The 12,526-nt window shown below is 39.4% G+C and overlaps 1 protein-coding gene across 6 annotated transcripts in view; it reads right to left on the reverse strand.

Moving 5' to 3' along the window:
- Positions 1-973: 973 nt before the first annotated feature.
- arhgef18a (rho/rac guanine nucleotide exchange factor (GEF) 18a) overlaps positions 974-12,526 on the reverse strand; it is a 29,978-nt gene continuing 18,425 nt past the window's right edge. For 5 of the 6 annotated variants that reach the window (XM_049598783.1, XM_049598786.1, XM_049598784.1 and 2 more), the window contains 12 exons: positions 12,139-12,215; positions 10,742-10,923; positions 9,041-9,096; positions 7,903-8,082; positions 7,498-7,641; positions 6,001-6,122; positions 5,852-5,908; positions 5,698-5,745; positions 5,106-5,579; positions 4,461-4,770; positions 3,924-4,028; positions 974-2,049 (listed from right to left, as the gene is read on the reverse strand). In XM_049598783.1, the coding sequence (XP_049454740.1) occupies positions 1,898-2,049; positions 3,924-4,028; positions 4,461-4,770; positions 5,106-5,579; positions 5,698-5,745; positions 5,852-5,908; positions 6,001-6,122; positions 7,498-7,641; positions 7,903-8,082; positions 9,041-9,096; positions 10,742-10,923; positions 12,139-12,215 (1,907 nt within the window). In that variant the 3' untranslated portion in view covers positions 974-1,897. The remainder of the gene's footprint in view (positions 2,050-3,923; positions 4,029-4,460; positions 4,771-5,105; positions 5,580-5,697; positions 5,746-5,851; positions 5,909-6,000; positions 6,123-7,497; positions 7,642-7,902; positions 8,083-9,040; positions 9,097-10,741; positions 10,924-12,138; positions 12,216-12,526) is intronic. The other variant, XM_049598789.1, reaches the window with a different exon arrangement.

The raw sequence follows: 12,526 nt of genomic DNA on the forward strand, positions 1-12,526 counted from the left end.
GTCCACTTGGACATAATGATGAACTACTCAATTTTGGTGGTCAAAGCCCATCTCATTCTTGTGAACAGAGTACCTCAAGAACACCTCGCGGAATTTTTTCAAATTTGGCACAAATGTCCCCTTGGACAAGGGTGAACTTATTACAATGTGGCTGTCAAAGGTCAAGGTCACTGTGACTTTGTCTGTGGAATTCTCATGAAGGCGATATCTCAAGAAAAACTTGAGGGCAGTTTCTTCAAATTTCACACAAATGTCACTTTAAAGTAACCTGGAAATCCAGATGGCCCGTCCCTAGCAAATTTGAATTTGCACTGCATGGGAATCTGGCCCTGATGAGCAGAGCTCGCTGAATCGCCAATCGGACCAATCAGATCAGTCTATCTGACAGAGGCGGGCTCTGGGCGGGCATAACATGATGACAACAGCGCTGCGCCGCAGGAGTTGAAAAGTAAACAGCCAAGATGGCAGCTGCCGAAGGACCACGTCCATTCAATTTAGCTTTGGAAGAAATGCTCAGGGCCTCAGTTAGTGCCACCCCTTGGGTAGGAAGGGTGTATCGGTGAGGGCCAGACTCAAAATCTTTCTAGATTTGAGCCTGGATTTCCAGGCTAACTTTAAAGATGAACTGATTAGAATTTGGCGGTCAAAGGTCACTGTGACCTTGTGTCATGAACACGGTATCTTAAAAGGCCTTGAGGGAATTTCCCCAAATTTGGCAGAAAAGTGGGACTCAAGAATGAACCAGTTAGATTTTGGTCATGGAAGGTCAAGGTCACTGTGACCTTACAAGACATGTTTTTGGCCGTAAGTCAATAATTCATACACTAATCATGACAAACTTCACTTACACAAATGTCTAGGATAAAATGACTGAATCACTTGTAGTTTTAAGTCAGCTTCACTTAAGTATCTCTAAAAGAAAATTAGGTTTTCCTCAGCCACATCAAGTCAATCAAAAAAAACAAACAAAAACTGTCAAGTCAACCCTCTTTTTATTTAATGACCTATTAGGTGGGATTTGGAAGATGGAATAAAAAGAGACAGTGGTCAATTATAGTGTTAAATTATACCAGAACATTATTTAACATGGGACATCACTGAGAAGTAATTCTCTTATATGATCATAAATGCTTCCAGTAGCTGTCTGGCTGTAAACTAAAACAACCCTGCTGATACTGAGTCATGGACCGCCACTGTCTCCAGACAGGAAGTGCACGAAACCCCTGATAGTATTTACAGACAATAACTTTACAGCCAAAATGTAGTTCCTTCCTCGTACCCTGTTAAGTTATGATTTGATTACAAGACATACTGTACAACAGGACAAAGTTCACGGTTACCTTGATTCGTTATGAAATAAAAAGTTTGGCACCTCATATTTAAACAGATGTCAAAGTCGGCAAATCTACAGCTTCCTGTCACTGCACTTATCATTCATTAAATTAAAAAGAGTTAAGACACGAGTGCTAAATGGTTAAAGACAACCTACTTTCATTTAAAATAAAATGATAAAAAAACTCAGAAAAGTCTTTGGCAGTAACATGTTTCTCAGTGTCTTCATTTAAAATAGAATCTTTTCCAATGTGCAAATGCATTTTTTTAAACCTCTAACACAAATGTACACATCCTTATAAAACATGTCCATGAGTGGTTACTTTTTCATGTTCAGCTAATCTGAATGCAAACAGCTGGTTTCCAGTAATAAAATATAATAATAGCTATTGTCCTCTTCATGCTGTACACACCTGGATGTCATGAAGTCATGTCCAAAGTATTTTAACAGCTCCATCACTCTCTCCATATGTGTGAGTCCTTCAACAGCTCCATCAGTCTTTCCATGTTTAAAAGTCTTTATGATGGCAAAGGCCTTACCCAAACTCCAGTCTGACGTTTATGATTAAAGGAATATTTCCTTCTCTTTGCCCGTCTCAAGAACTTCTTTGGGAAAAGGAGGCGGTGGGGGTGGAGTCTCGTTGCTGCTCCTCTTGTTTGTGCTGAAGGACTGAGATATTTTCACACTGTGGGCAGAGTCTGGTTGGTTGAAGGCACCTGAAGGGACAATGAAATAAAAAAATATATAATTCAGCTATCTTAGGTGACACCTGACAGTTTAAGACAATTCTCTCCTCCCACCTCTGCACTGCACATATGATCTTCTTATCTAAGTAGACGTCATAGTAAACAAGCATACATATCAAAATGTCAGAGAATTACTTTAAAGAGGACTTATTATACTCATTTTTAGGTTCATGCTTGCATTCAAGGTTTATACTAGGACGTGTTAACATGCTTTGATGTTAATATGTCCTTCTGGTGTCTGTGCTGGAACACGTATTCACCCTCTGTCTGAGACGCTCCGTTTTAGCGTCTGTCTCTTTAAGTCCCCCTCCAGAAAAAGTCCAGTCTTCCATATCTCTGCATCTCTGCACGGTTGTTGCAGTGTAATGCAGAATAGCGGCACTTTGTAGCTTGAAAAAATCACCAATAAAAGCTTCCAAACATAAACAGACATGTTCCAGCAAGAATATGATCCGCAGTCAGGGAGAAATTCACAACATCAGCAACCAAGATTACATGTTTCCCTGATGTTAGCATGTAGCTTCATGAAGAAGAGGAGACAGATGAGGTCACATAGACCTGACCTTTAACCACTAAAATATAATCAGTTCATTGTTAAACCGAAGTGGATATTAATGCCAAATTTGAAGAAATTCCCTTGAGGTGTACTTGAGATATCGTGTTGACAAGGATGGGACGGCCATGGCTATCACTGGTGTGGATGCATAGAAATGTTGGAAACTGAGTGTTCAAAACAAGTGGCAACCTCTGGGACTGAAAAATTAGCCAACACTGAATGGTCACTTGAGGCTGGCTCCAGAAGCCAGTCAATCTCCCCAGACCCCCATGTTAAAATGCCCAACTTTACAGCAGAAATCAACATGTTTACAGCCTGGTAGAAAACATGGTTTTGGTCTCTATTGTTTATTTCTCCATTCATGGCAACTGCACAGGGGGTGAATTTTTATATAACTCACCCATTTATATTTTGTTAAGGTTTAACGTTATGCATAATTAAGGGCGGGCCACTTTGAGTGACAGGACTGCTGATCATGTCCTCGGTTTCTCAGTCAGACAGAAATATATCTCTTCAATCTTCTCCTGTTTTTCCCCATCATCATAAAACTAGCTTGCACTCACAAACGTCTTCATATTTGGTAGGATGCAGATTCTCCACCTTGGGGAGCTGCTCAGTCACTAACCAGTTCTACACCTGCCAACCTGCACCACATACAGGAAGGGAAAGGAATAGCAGCAGAAGTTTACAGTTGCAGATGTAGACATGTTAGAAGTTGCTGCATCTGCAATTTTGAGGTTTTCACATTTGTATCAGCTCTTGGCTGAAATATTAGAATTACTCACAACAGAACACGACTGTGTCATACTAAACTCTTTATATATCTCTATGACCAAGACTTTAATTGATTCAGTATTTTCACTTGACTATCATACAAGCTGTCTGTAAGAATAGTCACCTTATTTATTCTACCAATAAAGCAGAGATTAGAAATCAGTTCAAAAACACCCACGTTTATGGTTCAATCACTCAACAGTAAAACAGACCTTTGTCAACCTACATTGCTTTTATAGTTTAGTTTCTTTTCCTTTCGCTTTGGGAGAGTGGTTTAAACATTTTTTTTTAATTTCAATTTATTTTTTATGCCTTGCATCCCTCTTGTTTTCTCTGATAAAGAAAACTGCGATCCTTTATGGCCAACTTACAATTCTACGGGGGGTGGTGGGTGTTTGTTTCTCAAAAATACTTTTAAATAGACTATCAGTTCAAATCACATGTGAATATCCCAAATGGGAAACAAATGTCTAAGTGACTGAGTGAGAGGCCATTTCTGTTTGATTGTCGGTACCTGATTGGTAGATGCTTTGAGGACTGTTGTTCCTCTTGGCTCTCAGACTGCCTCCTTCTTTCCCGGTCACTCTGATGGGCAGCACCTGGCTTACGTCTAAACCAGCTGGATGTAGAAAGACAGGACTGGGCTAAGTGTTGTAACTATGAAAGCTGACGCACTAACCACTAACTAATCTTTAAGACATTTAAATCTGATGGCTGATTTAGCTTATTATCACTGTTGTGCAAAAACTAGGCCCACTGCTGATGAATAGTGTTTTCTAAAAGTTTCAGTTGCTGCTAAATGTTTCAAACCAACATATAATAAATAATGTGACAGTTTTGTTCATTAAGGAAAAGAAGAACATCTGCTCACGTACTCCCACAAAAGTATTATCAAGCCATTTTGATCCTGTTTGAATCTTCATCAGGTCAAAATGTTCACATGCTTTATAACAATCATTTTAAAACTTGTTACTGAAAAAGAAAATGTACAACCATCTAAAAATTAAGTCAACCCTTGTACTTAAACATGTAAGCAGGCCTGTATCCTGACCTGCACTGTGCGTCCTCTGGTGGGACCCCTTTGTCTTGAAGCCTTTCTCCTTTCCTTTGGGCTGAGCAGCCAGCTTGGTGGGGATCTGCTGCTGCACGGGAGCAGGCTTGTACTCCTGGTTGGTGGTGCTGATCAGGTGGACGGGCAGCTCAGGCTTGACCGGCATGGGGCTGATGCTCTCCCTGCGCGGTGGAACCTTTGGAGGAATTTCGCTGGCGTTGGTGGGCAATATTTGGGTCTTTGGAATTAAGGTTCCACCTCCATTCACTATGCTCCCCCTGAACGACTGGTAACTGGAGAGACTCCAGAACTGGGGAGGAAGAGCACACATAAATTCAAACTCTGCTATTTCAGAGCCTAATTACCTGATCTCCCCTTTATGAACTTTAACTACTGACTCTAGTGCTTCTTTTGGGGATTATCTAATTTACTACAACATTCTAATACTTTATGTAATTTTTCTTAAAATATTTAATCACATTTAAAATATGTTTTAAATGTACTTAAGTCAATGCCATTGTTGAGTTCAAATATTGTCACACAGACCTGTTGTTGCCTCCCTAGATTATACTTTGTGATGAACAGATAAATACACAATAATGTGAATAAATATTCAATCAATAAGATTCTCGTCCTCTTTCTCACTTGTGAAGGATCATCATAGTGTCCTGGGATGTACTTCTTTATTTTCTCCTGCAGCTGCTCTAGACGCTTCATCTCCTGATTCAGACGCTCCTTGTCCTTGTCCACTGATTTTGTGGACTCCCTCAGCCTCTCCAGGTCCTGCTGATAGTCCTCCTTCAACTTCTCCAGCTCAGCCCTCTCTTCACTGAGCTTCTCCTCCCACTGTCGGCAGTCCTCCTCCCTCTGTTGCAGCTGAGCCTCCAGCGCCTCGATCTGCATCCTCTGTCGCTCACTCTCCTTCTCCCAGCGCTGCTGCTCCTCTTGATGCTGCGCCTGCAGCTTGTGCAAGTTGGCGAGTTCCTCCTTCTGCTTCTTCAAGTTGCGCTGCTTCTCCTGCTCCAGCAGCAAGCTGCTGTAATCACGAGCGCGCTGCTTGCTCTTTGTCTGGAAAGCGTGCTGCAGCTCAATCTGGCTGTCCTGCTGGGTGATGATTGCCTGCAAGTTGAAGGATTGAAGGAACACTCAATTTATGGCATTCAATTATCTCTACGAATGTAGCCAAAGACCAAAAATTCAAAGATTTTTTTGCAAGAAACAATTTACAATGTCTTACTTCTAGGCTGTACAGCCTCTGCCCCAGCAGTATCACTCTATCATACACCTACAGAGAAAAATAAAGCACACAGAAAGACTTGCAGTGACAGATACATATTTCTGTACAAGTGACTACAGATAGTAATTAACAGAATGAGTATTAAAAGGGTTACCTCTGCCTCAGGTACATTACTGGAGGTTAAATTGCTGTCTGGCATATCGTCATCAGCCTGGAAGCAAAATAGCACAAGTAATGTAAATACTTAATGTTTTATCACAAAATGGAAATAGGGATTGGATCCTTTACATCAATCTCACTCACATAGTGTTCCAGGGCCTCACAGCTGTGACTCTTGTGGAACTGAGAGTCAGTATTGTCGAAGCTGTGACTGATGTACACCAGATTGCCCTCGCTGCCGCCTGGCCTCTCAGCTGCGTCTCCATCTAAAAGAATGAAATCAACAAAGTCAACAGCCATCATGTATTCAATATGAGTAGAGTCACCTATTTTCTGCAGGTGATACTATTTATTGTACAGGTACAAACAGCAGCAGCAGCTTCTTTTGCAGCTCAGAAAGATTTAAAAGGAGTTTTGGTGTTTGTTGTGGGGAAACCAAAGGCAATGGCTGTTTAAAACAAATAATAAAACACTGTATTATATACCAAAAGTGACCCATATGCAAACTTTCCTGATGTATGATGCAAGAGTTTAAAAGAAAGTTTTGTCAAATTCCCCGACAACCTCTACCACATACATGCATGTCAAAATTTCCTGACGTAGATCCTGTAAGCTGCACATTGAAGAGAACCTTCTGTATTTTTCCTGGACCCTATTTTCCCATGTTTTGTGTCTAAGTGACTAACAATTTTTAAAATTGGTCCAGTATTGAGGCAGACCGCTCCAGCCACAGCAGCGAAACAAGCCGCAGTGTAATCCCTATGGGCAATTATTCACCGTCAATTTAAATCCACTGAAGTGCTTCTTTTTGCCACTGATAGGCTTAGAACGTTATTGCAAGTGTCCGATAACGTTATGGAAAAGACCCTTTAGAGAAATGAAATGTTTCCAAGAAATTAAATGTTCCTCTGTACCTTTCCTTGGTCTGTTTGTTATTGTGACTCAGGAGAAGTCTCTCTAAAATCTTGAGAGAAATGACTTGTTTGAGGAAAAACAACGCTGGTAATGTTAGTCAGAGTTGGAGAGAGGAGTGCCAGGAAAAGTTTGTTGTGGTGAAGTACAGAAAGCTTCATGTTAACCTCAAAACGTACTGATGTAATGGTTGAATATTTAGCTGGTTTTGACAATGTGGAGAAGAGAATATCGGAACAAGACTTCTCCTCAATCAAACGTTGGTTACACACAATAACAAACAGACTAGATCAGTGAAAGGTAAAGAAAAAAGGTTTCATTTCTCCGATCCTTTCTATAATGTTACCAGACACTACTAAAAACAATCTGAGCTTGTCAGTGGCGAAAACAAGCACTTTTAATGGACGGAAATTGAGGCTGCACAGCTGCCAGTAGGGATTATATTGCAGCCTGTTGTGCTGCTGTGGCTGCAGCGGTCTCGCTCAGAACTGGGCCAGTTTCAAAACTGCTCTCTCCATTAGCCACTTAGATATAAAAACATGGGAAAATAGGGTCCAGGTTAAAAAACACAGAAGTTTCCCTTTAATAAATAAAACTCATTCTTTTGTCAGCCTGTCACTGCATATACTAGCCATGTTTTACTTGGTCTTGTCACTGTCAACACCCTAACGTCAAAACATACATGAAACGAGGTAATGTCACAACCTTGTTAGTTTTATGTCGGCTTACTTTGCATAGTGCTTGCACCAAGGCTACTGTCGACCCCTCCAAAGGTCTGGGCCCTCCTGAGCCGGCCCCCATGTATCTTACTCTCATCCAAAAGAAGGTTTGGGTCTTTAATTCTTGAGGAGAGCAGGTTCTGCAGGTTTTCCACTGCAGACAAAAGAAAAAAACAACTCCTTAATCTCCTCCTTAAAATACGCCATCAGTGCTCTCTGAGTCATGACTTGGCTGTCTGGGAAACAGAGCACAGTTTATTTCACCTTTACTTCTGTGTAAATTCAAATACGGACTCTAACCAATGCATACACATACTAAATACTTGCCTAATTATTCCACCCTTGACCAACAAGAGAGTCACAAAACTGAGGCTACCTCTATAAAAACAGAGAGCCGAAACTGTTTTGCTCTTACCCTCATTGATGGCTCCTCTGAGCAGTGTCCCCCCCTGCTGGAGGTCAGTGGCATCTCCTCGGAGTAGCAGCCCTTTGTGGGGGGTTTCCTGCTCTGTCACAGTCTCGTAGAGAGCAGCAAAGATCTGTTGCTTCTCTGTCAGACTTTGCAGTATCTGGTCATCCCTCATCTTTAGCATATCTAAAGAGACACAGCATTAAATTAACATTATTGTCTAATCAATTCAGTGAAAATGCAGAGAGAAAACAAATTGATTGGACAGCATCCTCTTGGGGAGCCATACGTTATGGCTCCAACACTGGCAGGGTCTGAAAGTCTATGTTCTTGTGATATTTTCATTAACTTTAAATAAAAATGTTCGAATAGTTTTCACCCCTTTTACTAAGTAAGTAAGCTGACTGAGCATGGTGGCCCTTTTCCAATGATTCCTGCTTTGTATAGTGCACATAAACAAGGAAAAACATGAATGCCAATATATTCATTTTTCCCATATTTTTAATATTAAAATCAAGTATCGGCTCTGATTTTTTTTTTGAAATATATATTTTCTAAAATATCTTGTATTGACATTAATAAAAATCAAAACAAAAGGACAAGACAAAAACATCATACAAAAAAAACAAAAAAACCCAGACATGCTCACACTGATATTTGTAAACTAAGCTAATATTACAGAATGCAACATTCAAACCAACAAGATCATTATCAGTTAGAGCAGTTTGTTGAAGTTTCACTTTAATCTGAAGACAGCCTTCTCTATTTCTTTATGAAAATCCAACAATATGATAAAGGTTTTTCGCTCACATGATTCAATCTGTACCCAGTCAAATACCTCAAAACAAATACCTCTCCCTACAAAGGAAATCAGTAGCCACAGAATTACATAATTAGAAGTTTCAGAGGACTGTTAAGACCCTTAAGTTTGGCTCCTTATGAAAGTGGCTTGCATTTGATTTTTGGCGAAACTCCGTGAAACAGGGACACCAGTGAGCCGTTTGCTATGCACATGTGGGTAGAAAAATTTGTGCACTAGCTGGACCATTTTTTGGTGGAAGAGATAATCGAATGAAAGTGTCTCATAGTCAACAAATAATCACATTCTGAATTGTACGTAAAAGAGAACCACCGGCTGTCTTACCTTGAAAGTGTTGCAGTCTGGCAGTCAGTTCACGGTACAGCTCCTCCTGTGGGTAGCTGATATACACAGACATCTTAGTCAGTATTGTCTATCTAAATTTATATCTGAATTTTGACCTGTCCAAAGATTTTGAAACGGCACATAACTTCCAAATGGATTCATAGACCTGCCCAAGATTGTGTGGAGAGACTGATCAGTAGGGGTGAGTAAGCCCAAAAAAATGGTTTTGAACTGACACCAAGAATTATGGGGCCAGAATCACTGATCAATACTTGTTAATATTAAAAGCGTTTTATTTACTTTAATGGAGGGGAGAGCAGTGTGTCGTGATTTACAAGGTGAATTATCACTCTGCTAAAATAAAAGCCAATTACAGTTTGAAATGTAAAACTGAGCAACACTGAAGACCCGATTTAAATAAAATATTAATTTCACTACAATATACCTGGATACATGGATATACCAATATGACTCCCGGAAAATTAATTTAAAAAAATGTGATGGCCAGATTTTAAAAAAATATTTATAGAGGAATTTTATGCTACGATGCTATGACAACATTTGAGCACATTTATGTTCAAAAGAAAAAAGTATCTTTTTCACTTTAGAAATTTAATGTGATTTGCATCATCTTCAAGCCAAAATGTATTTACTACAGATAAGGCAACAAGAATTTCAGTAATTGCTATTTGAAGGATGTTTTGCCCCTAAAACAGAACTCAATGAGCACGGTTACATGCGCACAATAATCAGTTGGGAACTGGGAATAATCAGGTAATGGTAATAATCCGATTTGATGCGTTTATGTGAACTTCAATAATCTGATAATCAGAAAAACCTGGTTTACATGATTCACTCCTTCAGTTTACATGACATAAAACTCAAACTTCCTGTTACAGTAGGTACTCATATCCTTGAAAAACCTTGAAATGTACGCAAGTCATATATTTGCAGAATAAAGCACTCATCATGCTGACAGCTTATATTCTTACAGTACTGTTTGTTTTTATCATTAACAAATACATGTGAGAGCATTCTAATGTGTAGTTTATCAATGCGGAGCCAATTTTACATACTTTGGGTAGATTCGGAGTAAAATTATATTGTATTGTATATAAACTTGTCTCACAAAGTGCATAACATAAGTAAGATAAAATAAAAGTGACAATTTAAACACTGAGAATATAAAAATATATTATTTTATGTAAAATCTTTATCTGAAAGGAAACAAAAGCTGTCAGATTAACATAGTGGGGTAGAAAGTACAATATTTCCCTCTAAAATGTAGTGGAGTGGGAGTATAAAATAGCAAAACCCAAAAGAAACCAGATTAAAGTGTATACATGCACAGAATAATCTGACTATTGGGGAAAAAGCTAGATGTGTTTATCTGATTTCATAATCATAATCAGATAATGGCTTTTATCTGATAAAGCCTATCGGATTATGCTGTTTACATGACCACTTGAATAATCAGGTAACTCCAGATATCAGATAATGATCGGTTTATTAGTGTGCATGTAAACGCGCTCAATAATGAGGCTCTTATTTCAGTCTTTGAACTACCACCAGGTAGCAATGCTACTTAAACTGGGCAGTTGCAACTACTCTATGAAACATTCATACAGTTGTAATAAGAAAACTGAGTTGCACTTTCCAATAAAACTATTTCTGCTCTCTTCCTAGATGACCTCAGCTTACCTGTTCACGGCTTCCCTTATCAGCGCTGTCCATGTTATGCATTCCTCTTGGGAGCGTGCGTGAATCTCATACATCTCGGGCATGCTGACGGTGCACGCACAGATAAGGTACATGGCTTTGCCCTCATGAGCCACTTCCCTGACTATCAGCCTTTGAAGGGAGATCACTGGTGGTTTGTTCTCCTGCAGGAGCCACGATAACACAGCAAATGTTATTATTCTTCAAATAATTATTACAATCGGTCCTAGATTATTACATCATATCATTTCAAGTCTATTTTATTATTATCATTTGTAGTCCATCATCACAAATCAGAAATCTGCCTAAAAGGACTTTTGATATATGTGTCAAGATTTGATGTACCTTGATACAATAATAAAAAGAAGTCTGTGTCTTAGACTGAAAAGGATAGTTTGGATTTTTTTTAAATAGGGTTGTATGGGGTACCTGTCCATAGTCAGGGTATTACTTACAGTAAATGTCAGTTGGCACACCTCTAATTTGGAGAAGTAGGCAGGAGTTCGACATGGAAGCTAAGGATGGATGGGGGTCAACAACAAAATGCATTTTGAGCCACCTACAAGAAGGCCCACTTAAAACAATCAGTAATAGTTTAACTACATTATACTGAGAGTATTTTCACTGCTTAACCTTTCTGTCAGACAGCCTATTTTGATGGGGAAACTGTTATTGGCTTCAGTTCCCCATCAGTGCCCTCATCAAAGCCACCAGACTCCATTGAGAAAAACAGTCATTTTAGCTCACTGAGCACCAGAGCTGCTCGCCTTCCACTTCTTCGATCAGTTAGTTAGGTTGTGTTACTGTGTAACTTTGGTGAATCCGAAATAACCCTCTTAAACGCCAAAGTCACAATATAACACAAACTAACTGATCGAGGCAGCAGTAAATCAGCAGCTCCTGTTTTAGTTCCATGAACTAAAATGACTGTTTTTGGCAGTGGCTTTGTAGAGATTAATATAACAGCTATACTTTCCAGTTGGAAGTCACTGTCTGACATTAACTTAACACAGTGGAAATATTATAAATATAGTGTACACTTAAAGTGATATTGATTTTTATTTATTTCGGCAGGACTTATTTTAGGTTACTGAAATACTTTTTGTTGCTGACCCCCATCTGCAGCAGTACATTGCTTAACTGCCATGTTGTACTCCAGCCTGCTTCTCCAAACTGGGGGCGTGCTGACTGACACCTACTGTATGTAATATACCATCTATAGATAAGTACCCCATATAACCCCACTTCAAAAAATCTGAACTATTCCTTTAATACTGCTTCTGTCCATGAAGAAAAACTGGACAAAGATATGATATAAAATGGTTATGTAAAAATAATACAGTGGGGAGTGAAAAAAATGCACGTTGGGTGGAACTCACCACAGCAGCAAAGACAAGCTTCTGATCTTTCTCTTGTAAGAGGAGGAGCACGTCTGACAGCAGCACAGCATGGATGTCTGCGGGGAGACATAAACGTTTCTCAGCATCGAAACAACAGAAGAGCTTGATGTTGTGACTCAAGCTGTCATGCGAGGTGGACTTGTTTTGTAACTGTTAATAACTGACATCCCAATAATGACATGAAGATATGCTGCTCTACTGGCTCTCTGAGTATTTTGGATTTCACAATAGCAATTTGGCCCGAAGTTGAACCTCATATTAAAACACTAAGTAAACAAGTATCAACAAATGTTGTTGCTATAATACTGCAGTAATCCACTGAGCTATCAGTCACTTGAAGCATCTTCCTTTAAAGTGTCATCAAAAT

The sequence above is a fragment of the Epinephelus fuscoguttatus genome, linkage group LG15, assembly GCF_011397635.1.
Source record: "Epinephelus fuscoguttatus linkage group LG15, E.fuscoguttatus.final_Chr_v1".
NCBI lineage: Eukaryota > Metazoa > Chordata > Actinopteri > Perciformes > Serranidae > Epinephelus > Epinephelus fuscoguttatus.